Source organism: Panthera leo, chromosome A2 (genome assembly GCF_018350215.1).
Source record: "Panthera leo isolate Ple1 chromosome A2, P.leo_Ple1_pat1.1, whole genome shotgun sequence".
NCBI lineage: Eukaryota > Metazoa > Chordata > Mammalia > Carnivora > Felidae > Panthera > Panthera leo.
In genome coordinates, this window is record NC_056680.1 from 144,680,628 (window position 1) to 144,701,660 (window position 21,033).

At 38.9% G+C, this 21,033-nt stretch overlaps 1 protein-coding gene across 5 annotated transcripts in view; it reads right to left on the minus strand.

Annotated features, from left to right (window-relative positions):
• Positions 1-21,033, minus strand: part of UBE2H (ubiquitin conjugating enzyme E2 H) — a 102,872-nt gene that overhangs the window by 73,939 nt on the left and 7,900 nt on the right. For 3 of the 5 annotated variants that reach the window (XM_042924454.1, XM_042924450.1, XM_042924434.1), the window contains exon 1: positions 6,610-7,128. The exons of 1 other annotated variant lie outside the window; for it this stretch is intronic. In XM_042924454.1, coding sequence (XP_042780388.1) covers positions 6,610-6,656 — 47 coding nt within the window. In that variant the 5' untranslated portion in view covers positions 6,657-7,128. Of the gene's footprint in view, positions 1-6,609; positions 7,129-21,033 lie in introns of those variants that run through there. One more of the 5 variants, XM_042924457.1, reaches the window with a different exon arrangement.

Below are 21,033 nucleotides of genomic sequence, written 5' to 3' on the forward strand. Positions count from 1 at the left end.
CACATTTATTTAGTCCAAAGCCCTAATATCCTAAACACAAACTTTTAGCGGGTACTATAACTGGCTTATAGAAGTCTTCTGCCATTAAACATATCCAGTTCAGGGTGCCTGGGTGGCTCAGTCGGTTAAGCATTCAACTTCTGCTCAGGTCATGGTCTCATGGTTCCTGGGCTTGAGCCCCATGTCGGGCTCAGTGCTGACAGCTCCGAGCCTAGAGCCTGCTTCACATTCTGTGTCTCCCTCTCTCTCTGCTCCCCCCCTGCTTGCTTTGCTCACTCTCTCTCTCTCTCTCTCTCTCTCTCAAAAATAAACATTAAAAAAATATATATCCAGTTCAAGGAATTTAAGAAAAATAGGAAAAGTCTTTGGATACAGCACTGGCTTCATCTACCACAGAAATCAACATGCTTAGCTTATATAGACCTTAACAGATTTGCGCTTTTTTAAAAAAATTTTTCTTTAATGTTTATTTTTGAGGAAGAGAGACAGAGCATGAGCAGGGGAGGGGCACAGAGAGAGAGGGAGACACAGAATCTCAAACAGGCTCAGGTTCTGAGCTATCAGCACAGAGCCCAACGCAGGGCTCGAACCCACAAACCGTGAGATCATGACCTGGGCCAAAGTCAGACGCTTAACCGACTTGAGCCACCCAGGCGCCCCAAACAGATTTGCTTTAAATCTCTCAATCATTTGCTATAGAATCATAACAAGTGATTAATGTTTTGTGCTTGCTTCTCGTTTTTTAAAAACCATTCATCAGAGTGCCCGGGTGGCTCAGTTGGTTGAACACCTGACTTTGGCTCAGGTCATGATTTCACAATTTGTGAGTTCCAGCTCACTGCTGTCAGCACGGAGCCCACTTCAGATCCTCTGTCCCCCGCCCTTTCCCCACTGGCATGTTCTCTCTTAAAAATAAACATTACAAAAGAATTTATCTATGCTCAAGTTCTAGAAGAATTGAAAGAAAGAAAGAAAGAAAGAAAGAAAGAAAGAAAGAAAGAAAGAAAGAAAGAAAGAAAGAAAAGAAAGAAAGAAAGAAAGAGAGAGAAAAGAAAGAAAATAAATCCCTATCGAAAATCGAATTCAGGACAAGAAGCATCCTCTCCAACACTATGCAACAGTCCAGACTTGCAAGCCTTACTTTTGTTTTGAAAGCTAAAGGGAAGGAAAGTAGCTTTTCTGTTTTAGCTTTCATTCCTGGGGAAATGGAAATAGATGCAGGGCTTCAAGGTTATACAGTACACACAGAGAACATCCTGTCCACTTGCCTAACACACTGGTAGCATGCTCACAGCTAATGGTCAAACCACCTGCAAAAGTCTCATTTGCTCAGTCCCACATGTTGCCCACAAATTCAAGATTATGCTGTTTCATTTTGTTTATTTTAGAACAGTCACCTTGTATCCAACTGATCCAGCCCGCGTCTGCTGCCAACCTGTTAACAAGTATTACATCTGCTAAAGGCAGGAAGTAAATAGAACACTTCCAGCCCCTACCCTAATAGCAGACCCTCTACCCCTACTCCTTCTGCACCTGCTAAACTGTGTGTGTGTTGTCTGTATGTGTGTTGGAGGCTGTGGGTGGAGGACAGGAGATGACAAGGCTGACAGAACGCACACTGTGGGGGTTTCTGAGAGGAAAGGTCACAGGCAGGAATATTAGGCAATACAAACTTGTCCAGTTCTTTTAATCCCAGGTATGCTCCTCCCTGAAATAAATCCTTAGCTAATAAAAAGACTTTTACAGATATCACGGAGGGATGTGGGTGATTTTAAAGCATCAAGTAGCTAGGAAAGAAAACTACAACTTTGAACCGTAAGGTTTAGAAGAGTTCTTTTTAAAAATCTACCTGCATATGATTTTCCTAAATTAAAAATAATATCTATGCAGTATTCCATGTCGCCCCCTGCATCTCAACGAACATACCTTTGAGTACTCTCCTTAAAACAAACCCAAGTGTGGGATTCATTACCAAGAGCTAAAACCAAACACACACACCAACGACCATTACTATTGTGTGCTATACATTTAACATTTCTTCTCTGAAGGCACTGAGAGTTTCAGAATCCTGCAACTACCTCCAACCTGGTCTCTAAAACTGCTTCTATTTAAATTGGGTGCTGATCAGCCTCAATTTTCAGGCCTTAAAGCAAGACAAATGCTCCCATTAAAAAGGACTGGCAGAGGGACACATGATGGCTGGCTCAGTGAGTAGAGTATGCAACTCTTGATCTTGGGGGGCCTGAGTTCAAGCCTCACACTGGCATGGAGCTTTAAAAAAAAAAAAAAAAAAGACTGGCAGCTCAGGAATGCCAAAAGTGGCAAGACCCCAAAGAGAGGGCGCATATCATCACCTTTACACACACACACAGTTGATTAACGAGAGCCACTCAAGCTCTCTACATGAAGTTCTTACAACTGTATTCATACTTGCTGTGATGTATAGCAAGAGACGCAAAGATCAAAAATATCCTCATGAAAGACGTCCAAAAACACAAATTCTTAAAATTACCAACCCTGTATAAACCTACACCTATTCCGATTTGATGATAGAAAGAAAATACCCATTAGACCATCTGCTGTGCCTCTTAAAAGCAAGAAGGCATGGATGAGAGCAAATGTATTCAGTGCTAGGCTACAATTATTTCTATTTTGGAAAGTAAATGACCAACCCCAGTTCAAAGGAAAAATATCAATTTCTGTTATCTGCGTGTTTCAAAAGGGCAGTAATAAATAAGAGCCAAACTAATGAGTCTGAAACTGAAATTAAAACAAAAGCTCGACTGACCATAATTTTAAAATACCAAAACCCATTTCTAGACTTAACAAAAAAAAAAAAAAAAAAAAAAAAAAATTCTCCCGTTGGGGTCCTGGGTGACTTGGTTGAGCATCAGACTTCGGCTCAGGTCATGATCTCACAGTTCGTGAGTTCAAGCCCCATATCGGACTCTCTGTTGTCAGCACAGGGCCCACTTCGGATCCTGTCCCTCTCTCTCTATGCCTCTCCCCTGCTTGTGTGCGTGCATGCCTGCGCTATCTCAAAAATAAAACATAAAAAAAAAAAATCTGTTAATACCCCCACTTAAAACCTTCACCAATGCCTCTCGGTGCCTGCAGAACACAATTCCCTCAGCCCCCCACACGTCTGCAGAGTCTTCGCTTGTGCCTTGGCCTCCCCAATCCAGGAACTCTGTGCACATTCATGATGGGCTTTTATAGCTCTATGCCTTTGCCTACTTCCCTCTTCTCCCTCCGGAATGTCCTTCAAGTCTGTATGCTGTCCGAAAATGCCTACTCATCTTTCAAGACCAAGGTCAAGCTTCACCTCTCGTAAGAGCCACGTTTCCAAGTGGGCTGCGCATTACTCCCGCCTCTATGTCACTCTGTCATTCAAGGGCTGACAAAGTTCACCTCTCTCTCCTAGAACAGAGGAGCTATGTCTCTTGCTTTTCATGGTAGCACCCTTACTGCTTTGCAAGGGCCTCACAGAGAAAAGGCATTCAAAATATTTGGTTAGAAAACAGACTGAGACAACAATGGGATACCCTTTCACATCCATCACATTAGCAAATACTAAAAAAGCTAGACAAGTGTTGGTACGGATACGAACAAACAGGAGGCCTCAAATGCTGTTGACGGAAATGTAGTTTTTTGGTACAACCACTTTAAAGAGTAACTTTTTTGGGGTACCCGAGTGGCTCAGTCGGTTAAGCGTCCGACTTTGGCTCACATCATGATCTCACAGTTTGTGGGTTTGAGCCCTGCGTCTGGCTCTGTGCTGATTGCTCAGAGCCTGGAGCCTGCTTTGGATTGTGTCTCCCTCTCTCTCCGCCCCTCCCCTGCCCGCTCTGTCTCAAAAATAAACAAACATTAAAAAAAATTTTTTTTAATTAAAGAGTAACTTTTTCATCTCTAGCAAAGCTGAAGACACGCACCATTAAGACCAGCAATTATATGGGGCACCTGGGTGGCTCAGTTGGTTAAGTGTCTGACTTCAGTTCAGGTCATGATCTCACCGTTCGTGGGTTTGACCCCCACGTTGGGCTCTGTGTTGACAGGTCGGAGCCTGGAGCCTGCTTCAGATTCTGTGTCTCCCGCTCTCTCTGCCCCTCCCCTGCTCATGCTCTCTCTCTCTCAAAAATAAATAAATATTAAAAACAAAAAAAAAGCAATTTTGCTTCAGGTTATATACATTAGGTCATTATTTGTCAAATGTGGGTCCTGATCAGCACTTTTTACAATGAGGGGATAGATACATTATTTCAAGGATGCGTCTCTTGTATGGCTAAGGATTTTTTCAGGGTAAATATTTTTTTAATTATTTTTATAGAACTACAGCTTCCATTATATCTGTGCATGTAATGTGTGCACGCTGGGTCTCAATGTAAAATACATTTCTTATTATGTCTAATGAACAAAAGAGCCTGGAAAATCTTGCCCTACTGCCCTACAGAAACACATATGTGCTCAAAATGACATTCATAAATGTTGTTTACAGCACTATATATAATGGCAAAAAATTGAAAGTAACCTAAATGTACATCAACAAATAAGGAAAATATGGTATATGCATGTAACTTTTATAAATGAGGTACAGCTACTTCTATCAGTATCAACAAATCTTAAAAATACGGAACTAAAATGTATGCTACTATTTATTTAAACATGCAAAGCAATGACAAATATTACTTATGGATATGCACATATACATAAGAAAGTAAAAAAAAATGAGGGGAAAGAGAATTGAAGAAAGTTGCAACTTCTAGTTCATGAAGAGGGGGAGGGGAGAGGAATCGTGGAGGACTACGCAGAGGCTTCAATTTAACTACAGGTCTTCTCCCTTTTTAAAAAATAAAATTTCTGGGGCACCTGGGTGGCTCAGTCGGTTAAGGGTCTGACTCGATTTCGGCTCAGGTCGTGATCTCATGGTTGTGAGATTGAGCCTGGCATCAGGCTCCACTCTAGGCATGGAGCCTGTTTAAGATTTCTCCCTTCCTCCTCTTCTGCCGCTCTCCCACTTGTGTGTGCTCTCTCAAAAAATAAATAAATAATAAATAAAATACAAAAAATTTTTTTTAAATGTCTGCAACAAATACGGCAAAATGTTAAGATCTGACAAAACAGTAAATGGATGCTGTTCTATTATCAGCAAGATTTCTTCCTATTTCTTGTGGTGCTCAAAATATCTCATCATCCAAAAAATATTTTTAGGGGTGGCTGGATGGCTCCGTCAGTTAAGCGTCCAACTTCGGCTCAGGTCATAATCCCGCAGTCCACGTGTTCGAGCCCCGCATCAGGCTCTGCGCTGACAGTTCGAAGCCTAGAGCCTGCTTCAGATTCTGTGTCTGTCTGTCTGTCCGTCTGTCTCCCTCCCTCTCTCTCCAAAAAAAAAGAAGAAAAAGAAAAAAAAGAAAAACTCTAAAAGCTTAATTTATAAGTTATTACAATGTGTGAAAAACATTTTCCCCACTAGGATAACATGAGTTTTAAAGCAATTTTTGCAGAACTTTGTCTTTCTAATACTGTTTAGAGTAAGAGCATATGCTTTCATACTCTGAAAATGGATAAACAATCTCATCACTTCAATATTTCCTCTACGGAAAAATTACATGATACCAGTGGAATTGGTGTTAACATTCTCTGGTGTGATAATGGTACTGTACTTACACAGGAAAAGTCTTTACTCTTTGAAGATGTATGTTCAAGTATTTTAGGTAAAAGTGTCATGGCTTTTGCAACTTACTTGGAAAAGGCTCAACTAAAAACATGTATGATAAAGGAAATATGACAAAATGTTTATTGAGTCTACATGGAAGATCTACAGGTATTCACTTATTTTATTCTTTCCACTTTCATGTATCTGAGATTTTTCATAGTAAACTATAAAGAAAAATTTCCAGTGAATATCTGTTGAACAAAAACCATAATGCCGATGTGATGCAATTCTATCTACATTACCCTTACCAACTAACTTCCAGAATAAAATGAAGTTTTATCTGCTTCTGTAGTTTTACTCATAAAAATGTGGCAACTGAAAGAAAAAGATCTACAATATGGCAAGTTAAAGGCCTACCATATTTTAACCAGTAAATATTATTGCCGACCTGCAACACTGGTTCTGCAATATTATTGAATCATAACCTAAGGTAGCTTGAACAAGCTTAGACACTTTTTATGTGATTAAAAGTTATGCAGTAATTTGAAAAAAATCATAAAACTGATAACCAATTTCCTTAATCACATTTCCAATAAGCCAAACTTCAGTAAAAGGATTTATAACTTAATACCTTGTTCTTGTCTATAATGAGCTAAAAAACCCCAATTACAAACATCCGAGGTGACTGATATTAGATAGAACTGGTTTTAAAACATGGAAACAATCTGAAATCTATTGTTCAAAACACCAGGGATCTGGGAACAAAGAAGGGAGAGAAATGTACTGGCTTGAAATTAAACTGTTTCAGAGAATTCTAACAAGGGCCTTGTCCCATTTACTAAACCATACTGCCTTTCAAGATGTACTCTACATACAAAATGAAACTGAAACACGACACGGGTAAACCACAAGTCCCCTTCTCCTAAAACAGACAGGGAACAGATACAACTCACCCCACTGGACAAAACCAGAAGGCATTCTTAATTTGGCAGCTCCCCATGACCAGACAAGGATTATAAGATCTTGCTTTAATTCTCCCATCTGTAATAATGGTAACAACTCATTTATTCATAGTTAGTCGAAGTGTGACTTAAACATGGTAAACCAAGCATTTGAATTTTTAGGTGAGCAGGTGAGCAGTTAACACTGAATAATATTTTAATAACTGTTCTTTTGATAATACGTCAACTAATTCCAAGGATCCATTTCTAGAAATGAAAGGACAACAACTGTTACTGGCCTAAGACAGGAGCTTCTCCTACTCAAACTTAACATTGATGCAGGTTTCTAAACACGAAGCAAAATTTTATCTCAGCAAGTCAGAAATGAAGATGTCAAGGTTTTCTACTTTACACTTCTAAAAAGCCCTAGGAAAAATTCAAACCAAGAAAGTAGTAAGCTGCAGAACTTATTTTTATAATACATATCTATAAAGATAAGATTCAAACTAAGATTTAAAATTTGTCATAAAGCTTTTTTTTTTTTAATGTTCATTCATTTCTGAGAGACAGAACATGAACAGGCGAGGGGCAGAGAGAGAAGGAGACACAGAATCTGAAGCAGGCTCCAGGCTCTGAGCTGTCAGCACAGAGCCCAACTCACAGACCGTGAGATCATGACCTGAGCTGAAGTAGGACGCTTAACCGACTGAGCCACCCAAGGTCCCTCATAAAGCTATTTTCAACTCTCTATTCCCTAGAAGGCAATGCCAGGTATACACATGGCTGTGACGATCTTTCATATGTTACATATATACACACAATAAGTTACATGCAAGATGGCTATACAGATAAAAATCACAATATTCAAGTTGTAAAAACTTAGGATCCTCTAAGCCAACTCCTTACTCGATATGTAAGGAAACAGATACCCAAGAAGGAAGTGAAAGACACAAGGTCTTGCAGCACTGAGCAGCAGAGAGAGCGAAGGGCGAGAACACTGGATGGTCTGCCAGGCAGTTTTCTTTCATCCTAACATGCTGCCCCTCCTCTACGCCAACCTCCCAAATTAGGTCTTGAGTTCAAGTTTGAAGATAAACTATAAGTGAGAAGACACAAGTGAATGGTTTGTCTTCTCCCTTAATGCCCCAGCATAAATAATTTTATCATGTAACCCAGTCTTCCAGCAAAGCAAAATCTGTAAGACATGTGATAAAGGTAAGAAATAACATTTATAAACCAAAATTTAAGGCATGGGAAGCCAAGCCTGAATGATAATGCTCCCAAATATGTAAATGAAAGAAAAAAAAAAAACAAACCCTTATCGTTCATTGTGGCAACACTGCTGGTTATCCAACCCAGTATCTATTCTTTCTTCTTTCTTTTTTCTTTTTTTTAACTTATTTCTACACCCAATGTGGGGCTTGATCTCCCAACTCATGGGTTCGAGCCCTGAGTTGGGCTCTGTGCTGACAGCTCCGAGCCTGGAGCCTACTTCAGATTCTGTGTCTCCTTCTCTCTCTGCTCTTCCCCCGCTCAAACTCTGTCTCTCCTTCAAAAATAAGTAAACATTAAAAAAAAAATTTTAACTAAAATCTTGGGGTGCCTGGGTGGCTCAGTCAGTTGGGCATCTTGGTTTTGACTCAGGTTATCAGCTCATGGTTCTTGGCTTCGAGCCCTCTGTTGGGCTCTGCGCGGACAGTGCAGAACCTGCTTGGGATTCTCTTTCTCTCTCTCTCCCTCTCTCTGTTCCTCCTCCTGCTTGTGCTCTCTCTCAAAATAAATTAAATAAATAAAATATTTAAAAACTAAAAATAAAAAAATCTTTAAAAAATGGGTGCCTATGTTATTTATTTGTATATCTTTATATCTCCATGTTATGGTCCTTTTTGTTTTTATACAGAATTAAATAGAAGCACAAAGTTAGTAACAGAATCTAATAATTCAGCTCTTAATAGACCTCTTCAAGACAACAGAAATTGCTCTAAAGATACAGAAATGAGCATCTGTACTTCCCAGGTCCTCATAAGACCACACAGAATATTAACAGTGCTCAGGTTCAGAATAATAGAAGCCAAAGGTAAACTTACAACTTCTTCAAGCCTCAGTGTGGTATTGGTAAATTTTAAATTTTTTCAATTAAAAGAAATGTTTGAAATCTTTTAATTCTGGGGTGGCTCAGTTGGTTAAGCATCCACCCCTTGTTGTCGGCTCAGGTCATGATCTCACAGTTTACGAGTTCAAGCCCCATGTCGACAATCACCTGCTTGGGATTCTCTTCCCATTCCTCTCTCGCTGCCCCTCCCCCACCAAAAAAAACTTTAAAAAAATAATTTTTTAATCCTGTTACTCTTCATTTTCTAAGAGCTACACAGTACAACCTCCTTTACCTGCTTTACAACAGAAATGGGAACAACTCAATACTCACCACTATGTTTCTATCAACAGTATGATTAAATAGAATAAAAAGCTTTGCATATAAAAAAAACTTATATCACATTTTACACTTTATTTTAAAAGACTGAATTCTGGCAATAGAGTCTAGTCTTCTCACTTGAAATAAAGATAACTGCTTTATGAATGGGATATTCTAACAATGGACCTATTGTCAACGGCCCAGAGTCAGCTCAGGGCCTGATAAAATAAAATTTAATGTAACCTATCCTGTAGCCCAAGAAGTAAACTGCTGTCTAATGTTTCCTCAGCTCCAAACAAAAAATGCAGCGACAAAAAAAAGTGCTGCCTTATTTCATCACGTCGACAATACACCATTATTTCATGACACCAAGAAAGAAAAAAGCTGACAAACACTACCAACTGAAAGCCATCTCCATTTCAAAGATGTGGAGATTCTAAAAGTCTTAGAATCTATATAACATGGTGTAAACTCTGGCATTCTTTACTAACATGAAAACACTTGCCATCTTCATGTTATACCAATTCCCCTTCAAGGCTAAATGTGTATTTATTTACCTGCTTTACTATATACTTCAATTCAATCTGATTTGAATATTTGATTAAAGACTAGTATTATGCCAACACTACACTAGGTACAAATAAAGCACATCCTATGACAACAACATGACAACTTCTCTTCATACATTTGTGAAGGCAGTTCTCAAACTGTCTGGTCTTAGCACCCTTCACACTTTAAAAAAAAAAAAAGAAGAAAAAAAAAAAAATCAATGACCCCAGGGGCACCTGGGTGGCTCATTCGGCTGAGCGTCTAACTTCAGGTTATGATCTCACAGTCGGGAGTTCAAGCCCCACATCGGGCTCTCTGTTATCAGCACAGAGCCTGCTTCAGCTCCTGTCTCTCCCTTGCTCTGCACTTCCCCTGCCCATGCTCCCTCTCTCAAAAATAAATAAAACCATTAAAAAAAAAAAAAAAATCGACGACCCCAAAGAGCTTTTGTATGGATATTTACCATTTTGAAATTAAAAACATCAATTCATTTAAAATAATAAATTTTACACATTTTAACATATATCATTTTTATGAAAAATAATTTCCAAAACAAAAAAACAATTTAGCAAATTTCTTTAATATCTGGCTTAACAGAAGTGGGCTGGATTGTCCTATGTGCTTCTGCATTAAATCTGGTACATTTTGAATGTAGTTAGAAAAAAGACGAGTAGTTTAATAGACTTTTCAGGTCATACCGACATTTTCCACTGATACTACACCAAAACTTGACAAGTGGGTAGTTTCCTAAAGGCCAACTGCAATGTGGAATCTGGAACGGCACCAATGAACTTTTCATACTGTTAAAGTCCACTGGTCTACCTTGAATTTTTAATGAATCTTTTTTACCCAAGCATGATTTTCTATCATGCACTGGCCATGTGGAAAATACTGGTTCACAAACTTATACGGACCTTCCTAATGTTGACACATTTCATTACACAATATCAAAAAATCACATTTAATATCACCACTATCTCATCAGAAATGTAAGTATTAAACAACTGTCAAGCATGTGGCTGATAACAAGTTACCCAAAATTCTAATTTTTGGTTTAAGGCTGATATTTTATCATTTTATCATATATCATTTTATATACTAGCAGTTTTCCTTGGAGTGATGGGCTCGCTTTTTTTGGAGAAAATGTCTGGATCAAGTATCTACTTTCAAATACAAATGGCATTCCATAAAAAAACAGCTAGTTCAGTTGCCAACTCAAAATCACCTAAGTTGTTTTTTCTAGAAACCACCACCATACTTTCAATATGCAGGAAAGAGGTTTCTCATTTCATCACACAGAATATTAAAAGACACATAATTGAGGGTCAAAATTTACTAATGATCTTTACTCCTGATCAAGGACATGCTCAAGTGAACCTGCCTTTTTTTAACCACAGGCTTGTGGTGAAAGGCATGTTGATGATGACCACAGTTTAAGATCTGCTTCTCTCCAGCATGATTTCTGTACATAGGTTTCTGATTTTCCATACAGGTGCCAAAGTTTAGCCTAAATCAACCCAAGGACTTGGCAAAAACCTGTAGTGGATGTGCGTGTGTATTTTTTTTTTTTAAGTTTATTTTGAGAGAGAGATAGAGCAAGGGAGGGGCAAAGAGAGAGAGGGAAAGAGAGAATTCCAAGCAGGCTCCACACTGTCAGTGCAGAGCTTGACGTGGGGCTTGATCTCACTAACCTGAGATCATGACTTGAGCCCAAATCAAGAGTCTGACACTTAACCGACTGAGCCACCCAGGCATCCCACCTGTAGTATATTATGTATCAAAATTCACTTAACAGGTGTTTTCTGAGCACCTACTTCATACGCAAAGTTAAATGTATGCCAAAGGGACAAAAGCATGAGAAACTCTCATTGGCTCAGGACCCATCATTCCTCTAGGACCTCAGCATTTCCAGTCAATCTGTGTAGCCCAAGATTTTTCATCCATAAAAAGTGAGCCACAAGGATGCGTGAGTGGCTCAGTCGGTGAAGCAGCCTACTTTGGCTCAGGTCACAATCTCGCAGTTCATGAGTTTGAGCCCCACGTTAGGCTCTGGAGCCTGCTGCAGATCCTGTGTCTCCCTGCTTCTCTGCCCCTCCCTGGCTCATGCTGTCTCTCAAAAATAAACAAACACACACACACATACACAAATTAAAACCAAAAGAAGTGAGCCATAACATCTCAAAGCAAGGATGCCACAAAAATTGACTGAAATATACCAGAAAGAGGGGCGCCTCATGTGGCTCCGTTAAGCATCCAACTTCGGCTCAGGTCATGATCTCACAGTTCGGGAGTTCAAGCCCCACATGAGGCTCTACTTTGGACTCTGTGTCTCCCTCTCTCTCTACCCATCCCTGGCTCATGCTCAGTCTGTCTCTCTCTCAAATAAATGAACATTAAAATATGTATATATATATATATATATATATATATATATATATATATATATATATATACATATACACATGAGAAATAGCACATTATAGAACAAGTATCAAGGGTCAAGAAAGATACAGCTGAGGACTGAATGGGCCAGAAGTATAAAATTTAACTAGTCACTACTAAGGGACTTAAAAAAAAAAAATACAAAGATGAACTTGGAAAATAAGGAACCACTAGAATAGTATTATCTCTTCACTAAAAATGGTTCACCAAGGTGAATGGACAAACTGTGATACACCCAGACAATGGAGCATTATTTGGCACTAAAAAGAAATGAGCTATTAGGCCATAAAATGACACAATGGAAACTTAAATCCGTATTACTAAGTGAAAGAAGCCAATCTGAAAAGCCTACCTCCTGTATGATTCTAACTATATGACATTTTAGAAAAGGCAAAATTATGAAAACAATAAAAAGATAACTGGCTGCCAGGTGTTAGGGGAGAGAGGAATGAACAGGTGGAACACAGAATTTTCAGGGCAGTGAAAATACTGTGTAGGATACCATAATGATGGATATAAATCATCACACATATGTCCAAGCACATAGCTATACAACGCTAAGATGAATTCTGACGTAAACTACAGACTTTGGGTGATAATGATGTGCCAATGCGAATTAATCAATTGAAACAAATGTACCACTCTGGCAGAGGATGTTGACAATGGGGGAGGCCGTTCATGAGTGGGGCCAGAGGGACACGGGAAATCTCTACCTTCTCAATTTTGCTATGAGCCTAAAACTACTCTAAAGAAAGTAAGTCTTGATTGCTTCTTGTTTTCTTGTAAAGGCCCACCGGGTACACAAAGTTAAGAAAGTGAGCAAAGGAAACAAATATAAAAGAACCAGTTCAACATCTGGCACAGAGTCATCAAAGCAGTAAGATGGCCCTAAAGCTCCACACTACTGATTCTTAGCACCTACATGACATCCAAGTGCTAGCATTATTTAAGGCCAAAGGTCTAAAAGCACACCACCGGGGTTACTAAACCAATAAACGGCTGATTATAAACACTTCTGACTTATTTACCACACAAAAGCCCAGGCGTCCCCATAAGTTGATACATAAATTCTGAACTGTCCTCTACAATCTCAAAGAATGTGTAACTATTTATTACTACTACGTTTATAACTAGCAAGATATTTTCCATTAATATTCAATTTCTACTTTCTTCCTCGCTATTTTCAAGGAAGCCCCTGAGAGAGATACTTTGGCTTAACTTTTTAGCCCAGAAACCAAATGGGTTTGGCCAAATTTTAGTATCTCACTATTACTTTTCCAGAGGTCACTCACCCAAGAGCCTCAACTATAAATATACTCTGTTCAAGAAAAGAAATGCATTTTATATACTTTTATGACTTTCATCATCTGTGTTATTGCTAGAGAGAAAGGAGAAAGTGGCAAATACATCAACCAAAATAAAACTATACCAGGGGCACCTGGGTGGCTCAGTCGGTTAAGCATCCAACTCTTGATTTCGGCTCAGGTCATGATCTCATGATGTATGAGTTCAAGCCCCGTGTCGGACTCGGTGCTGACAGTGCTTGGGATTCTCTCCCTCTCTCTCTGCATATTCTCTCTCTCAAAGTAAATAAACTTGAAAACTTTAACTACACCAAATACTGTCTAAGTAAAATGAGTTTTCTCATTTAAAGGAGGAAGTTTTGGGGCGCATGGGTGGCTCAGTCGGTTAAGCATGCAACTTTGGCTCAGGCCATGATCTCATGGTTCGTGGGTTCGAGCCCCGCATCGGGCTCTGTGCTGACAGCTGAGAGGCTGCAGCCTGCTTCAGATTCTGTGTCTCCCTCTCTCTGTTCCTCCCCTGCTCGCGTGCTCTCTCTTTCTCAAAAATGAAAGAAAGAAAGAAAGAAAGAAAGAAAGAAAGAAAAGAAAGAAAAGAAAGAGGGAGGAAGGGAGGAAGGGAGGAAGAGAAGGAGGGAGGGAGGGAGGGAAAGAAGCTTCAGGGCACCTGGGTGACTCAGTTGAGCATCTGACTTCAGCTCAGGTCATGATCTCACAGTTCGTGGGTTTGAGCCCCGCATCAGGCTCTGTGCTGACAGTGTAGAGCCTGCTTGGGGTTCTCTGTCTCTGTCTCTCTCTGCCCCTCTCCCACTTATACTCTCTCGCAATATACATAAACTTAAAAAAAAAAAAAAAAACAATAAAAAAATGAAATAAAGGGGTAAGCTTCAATTGTTCAGGAAATTCTGCAAAAAAGAAAAAGTGAAATTCTAAACAGTTAATCTTCCCATAACTGAATTTCTGCTTAAAACTGACAACTACAATTATGTCAAGATTTTCACTGAAACTACAAATAGAACTGCTAAAAAGAAAAAGAAAAAAAAAGACATCAAAATGGTGAAAAATTCATTCCTTTTAGAATAAAATGTTTCTACAAGCCAAAATAATGATCTGCTGCTAGAATTAGTGGTTGATAAGAATATATTCTTCTCTCTTAAAAGTTAATTATATAACTGATTAATAACAAGAAGCTATGCAGAATGTCATGGCATTTTATCAGTACTCCACCCTAAATCCTCTTTCTGGTCTAAAACTCTATTATAGAATTCCTTGACATAGGAAGCTTTTAACTAATACCTTTTCAGTTCACTCTAAGTTTCTCTTTATTTTCACATATAAAAGTTATTATAGATCTAAAAAGAGCCAAATGTACAGACTTAAACTTGCCATGCAAATTGTTAAATAAACAAATCCACCAAATCTGTGTGCTCCCAGACCACATCCTCATATATTTACATCCCATTTCGTTTCCAAAAGCCTGTACCAATTTACGCTTCATTCAAAATCAAATATAACTTCTGAACAAAACCTAACAACTTAGATTAATGCACTAATACATTATAATCAGAAACAAGGAGCAGGAGGATGGCGGTGGTAGAGGAGGACCTCGTCCCACGAACACAACGAGGTAACTATCAAATCATCCTTAACACCCCAGAAACTGACCCGAAGACTGACGAACAAACTCCACAACTAAAGGGAGAGAAGACACCACACCGAAGAAGGAATTTGAATAAAAAATTAAGTTTTAAAAAGTCAAAAACAGTAACTCCTTCCAGGAGTAGAACCCCCCCCTCCCCCTGGCACTCCTTAAATGTCAGCTACACTTAGTGACTCTCTTCCAAGGAATAGAATACTGAAGGAAAAACAGTAACTTTACAGTGGAAGAACCTGGCAAGCACCACTAAGGCCCAGTGGACCAAGCTCAACATCACCTGCGAGGTCATGAGGCATGAGGACAGATGTATGCCCCTCACACGCCCCCATGTGTGATGAGAAGGGCACTTCACCTCCGTGGTATTCCTTCCAAAACCCCAGAATGAGTTTGGCCAATTTTAAGTACCTTTACTATCACGAGGTCTAATGATGAGAGGAAAACAAATCAGATAAACTGAAATTAAGGAATACTCCAAAAACCACCTGACCAGTACTCCCAAACTGTCAATGTTACGTAAAACAAGAAATAAGTGAGCAACTGTCACAGACTAGAGAATACGAAGGAGACATGACCACCGTATGTGATGTATCCTGGATTGAACCCTGGAACGGAAAAGAACATCGGTGGAAAAACTGGTGAAATCTGAATAAAGCCTGAAGTTCAGTTTATAGTAATACACCAACCAATAATGGTTCCTAGTTTTGACACGTGCCATTGGAACACAAAGCAGCACAGGGGTAACTGGAACGGAGTGAACGGAAACTCTCTGTAGTATGTTTGCAACTTTTCTGTAAATCAAAAATCAAAAGTTTATCTAAAAAAATGTAAAAGCTATCAAACATCAAGGCAAAAACAGCAGAAAGTGAGAAAGGCCCATTACTTCCCAAGCTTTCTTTCATCTCAAGTTTTAAAAAATTAAGCATCCAAAGTTTTTACACAGGCTTAGCTGTCTGGGGACTCATAATTGGAATTACTGTAATATGGGGCAAAACTGATCCATTCCAGACACCCAGAGTTTAAATATCGATAAAAATGTTGGCAACTGGGGTGCTTGGCTGGCTCAGTCAGAAAAGCACGGGACTCTTGATCTTGGGGTCATGAGTTCAAGCCCCATGTTGGATACAGAGATTTTTTTTTTTTTTTTTTTAATGTTTGTTTATTTTTAGGACAGACAGAGCAAGAGCGGGGGAGGGGCAGAGAGTAGGGGAGACACAATCCAAAGCAGGGTCCAGGCTCCCAGCTGTCAGCACAGAGCCCAACGCAGAGCTCGGACCCAGCAACCATGAGATCATGACCCAAGCCAAAGTTGGACATTTAACCGACTGAGCCACCCAGGAGCCCCTAGAGATTACTTTAAAAAAAAAATGTGAGCAACTAAATTTTCTGTGAAAGGTATCTTCAAAATATCTAGAAAGCAATTAAAGAAATAACAATACAATATTTAAATGCTTAAGTACTGAACTGTGTCAAACTCTGATGGGATCCCATCCTGGCTCTGGGCATATCCTTTTACTCAAGCATATTCCCATTCCCCCAATTTACCTTTTAAAAACCAAAATATAGGGGCGCCTGGGAGGCTCAGTTGGTTAAGCGTCACGACCTCACGGTTGGGGAGTTCAAGCCCTGCATGGGGCTCTGCACTGACAGTATGGAGCCTGCTTGGTTCGCTCTCTCCTCTCTCTGACCCTCCCTCATTCTCATTCTCTCTCTCTCAAAATAAACTTTCAAAAAAAACTTTTAAAAAAATGTAAAAGCCAAAATATAATTTAGGTAATTAAATACATAAATTTTGAAAGGAACGGCATGCGGTCATTCTATGCTGATCAAAGCTTCTGTAAATCAGGCACTATTACATGGCTTATATTATTTTTTTAAATTATTGACAGGTAACATACAATTCAGATACCTCAAAAATATAAAATGTAATGCCATCTAATCTACTATTGTAAAAACACAGCAGAACATTCATATTAAAACTTAGTGTCATTTTTCATTCTTTAGGACTCTTGCATTCCTAAATGGGATTAGCGAGGGCATTAGGCTATACTGTTTTAATTCTATTTTTCACATAACAAATGTGACTACTAAGTAGCAAAACTGAATTAAAAGTCAGGAGTGGAAAGTAGACTCCTAATTTCAACTCTGGCTTCTATTTCTGACATCAATAATAAAAACAAAGTTACCAGAGTTTACTCTCTAAATTCGAAGCAATACAGCCAAGAATTAGTATTTCTCAAACTATTACTTAAAGCCACAAAGGATACTGCCTAGAAATAATACAATTATTCATTTCAACTCAAAGAGCCCTTATAGTCAGAAAGCAACCATTGCTTTGTAGTACTATTATTTGAATTCCAGGTTTTCTCCAAGTAGAAGAACATGCTAAAATCTATGTAAGTGTCATATCTACTGAAATTTAACTTTAATAAAATGTCATCAGAACGTCATAAGAGCTGACAAAACACTGTAGGAATGACTTTTGAGAAATAAAACAGCCAGAACTGACAGACTAAAATCCTTATGTTTTATCCAATGCATTCAAATAATAAGCCCAAATTTAAAAACATCCCAATCATACCCTAATTTGTAATTCTAGAAACAACTGAATTACTAACTCTGCTTTCCCATTAAGCAAATAGAAAGAGAGGCATCTGTGTCAATTACAATGATCCAGTTCAAAGGCTTGTGCAAATAGACCCAGTCACCCCCCAAAAATGGACAATAAGCACAAGCAGACAAGGTATGTATTTCATTAGCCATTCTTTGAATCACAAGATGCAAAGGAGCTAGAACTAAATCCTGAGAATAAGCTCCCACAGGGGTAGGGGACTATCCCCATTTACCTTGCCTGGAGAGCACAGGAGGATGTGGGTGATAAAGACCTCCAGACTTCCTACCTTGAGGACTTACTAAAAGAAAATAGAGTCAGCACTTTCTGAATCTCCGAAACACTGACCAGTTTGCATAAAGCCAGCTTAGAAACACCAAATTCTTCAGAGGCAAGGAGAGACCAGGCCCTTTGAAGTATAAGAGCACAAAATTCAGGTGTTAAGTTCCATTGTGTCTGACTTCACTGAGCAGGGTTAAGGCAAATCTAAGGCATAGCCTATTTTATGTTCAGAGGATACATAGCAAAGTTGTAAACTACTATGTATTTTTAGCATAAGTTCTAGTTTGATAAATAACTGCCAAACCGCACAAAGTGAACTAGGCCAAGTATACTCTAATTTCCAAACTCCTAGAAAAAAAAGGACCTGGCTTCACTACTACTCTCACTTAAGCTTGAATGTAAGATACTGTAAAGGGTCTGGAAATACCTTCTCTTCAAAGGTTTCTTTGTGTGATTTCCTGCCGGTGTATTTCACTTTATTTGATTTCTAGAAATCAGTTCAAACTATAAGCTAGGAACACCACCAGAAAAAGAAAACACATACAAATTAAAATATATGAAATGAAATTAGTCTTGATGAGCCACTAATAGTCTTCCTGACATAACATAGTTTACAGGTTATAAAACTCTTAGCTAAATCTCAAAGGAAAAGCCACATTAATCACTAAAAGAAAGAACATGGTACCCAACTATTCTAACTAAAGAGCCTACGGAAAGACAGAAGCAAATAAGTGTCCTCAACTACATAAATGATGCGATACAGGTATACTCAAATATATGTCATTTGATAATCTAAGACCACATTCAAGACCTGCCTTTCTTAACTGCCAGGAGAAACGGGCAGCAATCCAGAGAATCAGACTAAAGAACACACTCAAAGGTCTATTTCCTCTCTTTCTTCCACCCATAAAACAAATCTGACTTAAAAGTATTTTGTTTTTGCTTCTAATCTCTAAGGATACAAACAGGGAGGCAAAAAATAGTCGTTTTCCCTTTATTCATTACGAAGATGGTGGCTATAGTTGGTAAAATTAACAGATTTAATCACGTCAAATTGTCTTGCCAAAATCAGTGATTTATTATCAAACATGTGTTATGTTCTATACATTTTAATATACTTTGAATATGCGAATGTGAATATAATGTGTAATAAAGCCCCCAAATCTCCAAGATCTGCATCATGGGATGATTTCATTGTAGAAGCCTTGTTTAAATTAGTGATCTGACCAAGTACCAATTCACAGCTGTGGGACCATATATAAAGGCCATATAAAACTGACCATTTGTTAATGAAAAAAAGTAAACCGTTTCTTTCCTTTGGAGTGAAACAAAAAGGGTTATGTAGTTTCAGGCTTTGTTGCCAGGGAGACTTACTAACTTATATACAGGTTTAGATAAATAGCAAAAGGGTACTAAACATTCAGTAGTCTGTAAGACCATAAAACAATATAACCAACTATATTACACCCAGTGATCTCTTAACGAACACAATTCTACCTGAATCATCTTTCTACCGGTAACCACAATGGAAAATGTTCCCCCAAATACGTGTTTTTAAAATTAATCAACCTTCCTGAAACTACGTAATATAACATCAACTGACTTAAAAGCAATATCCGGATAACCAGTTACACTGGCACCATTTGGACAAAACAACTAAATTTATTTTCACTAAGCAGAGTAGTAACCCAATTGCTTCTGAGGTAACACGAACCAGGCACACTCTGTATCTTATTTTCTATTTATATTACCTCAACTAAGATTTTACAATCCAAGAAACCTTGAAAAGTGTACGTGATAAAAACACGATACGTGGGAAAAGAAACGTTTTGCCTAAAGCTAAAGAGAAAATGCATAACTTACAACATTAATAACAATTTCCCATGTAGAGAATATCTCTTACTTTTTATCCATAATGCCTCGCTAAAAGTGGTTTACAAGTTAGAAACCAAGTAGTTGAACGAAAGACGTAAGATTCCATTCCCGGTCAATTAAACAATATTCTAAATCCCTAACTATGGTTCCTCCAAGTGCTACAGCCCAGGTACCTGCTGTGGGCCCAGGGACAGACTCACCAGCCATGTCTGTCTCTCCAGGGGATGACAAAGTCCAGCCAAGCCTCTCCCCTTCATATGGGGTTTCCTACTCCTCCCCGACTTCTCCGCAGGACCAAGTCAAAAGATCAGCAGCAGCACCTGTTTACACCTCCTACCTCAAGCCCTGGATGCCTAAAAAGCGGAGGAAAGCAAAAGGGATCCTTCATCCGCATAGAGCTGCCCTGTGGGGCTTTCCACCACCTGGCTCTAGAGGTGCCAGCCACGGCAGCCAGCGCGAGCACCAGCCTGCAAACAACCAGACACCCTGCGCCAGCATCTGGTGAGGTGCGGAGAAGAAGCTACAAGAGTACTTGCCCAGAAAGCGTAACATTCTAAAACGGGATACCCCACCCCACCGGAGAATCACTAACGTAACAACAGTCTCTCAAAAGCACACGCTGACTTTTCTGTGTTTTCAAAAGGTTTCCACAGTGCGCTTCAATTACATTTTGGCAATCCGAAAATAATTCTCGAACATACATACGTGCTCAGAGCGCCATCCTGGCGTCTGACAACTGAACTAAAGGTCTACGCGCTGAATAAATCGTCATTGACTCCCACCTGAAAGAAGCATAAACCAGGAGGTGGTCTTTTTTCTTGTTAGGCAAGTTAAAGTTCCAAGTGCCAGGAATATGTTAATCGTGTAAGCAACACGCATAAACACCTATAAATTCAAATGCTCGTAATTTATCAGAAAGAGTGTGATGACAACCATTACAAACCAACACCAAATTTTCTCATAGCAATGTCCATCAACCTATCAAATAACTTATACGGAACATCAAAAACTTAAAAAACAAAAACCTATTTTGTTAAAAAACTAACTTAAAAAAAAAATTCCAGGAAAACATATTAAGGGATACCCTAACTCTTAGAATCTGTTTTCAGTTCTGCCATGGAGTTGCCAATGGTTTCTGAATTTAGTCCATATGAAAACTGAAGATACTATTCAGACCTCAACAGAGTCCTACATAAATATTTGTAAGCTGCTATAAATGTAATTGGAAGTGCTAAGCAAAACTAATGTCTAAAAAAAAAATCTTATCAATACTTTACAAAAAGAAAAGGGTACCATCAACAAAAAGTGT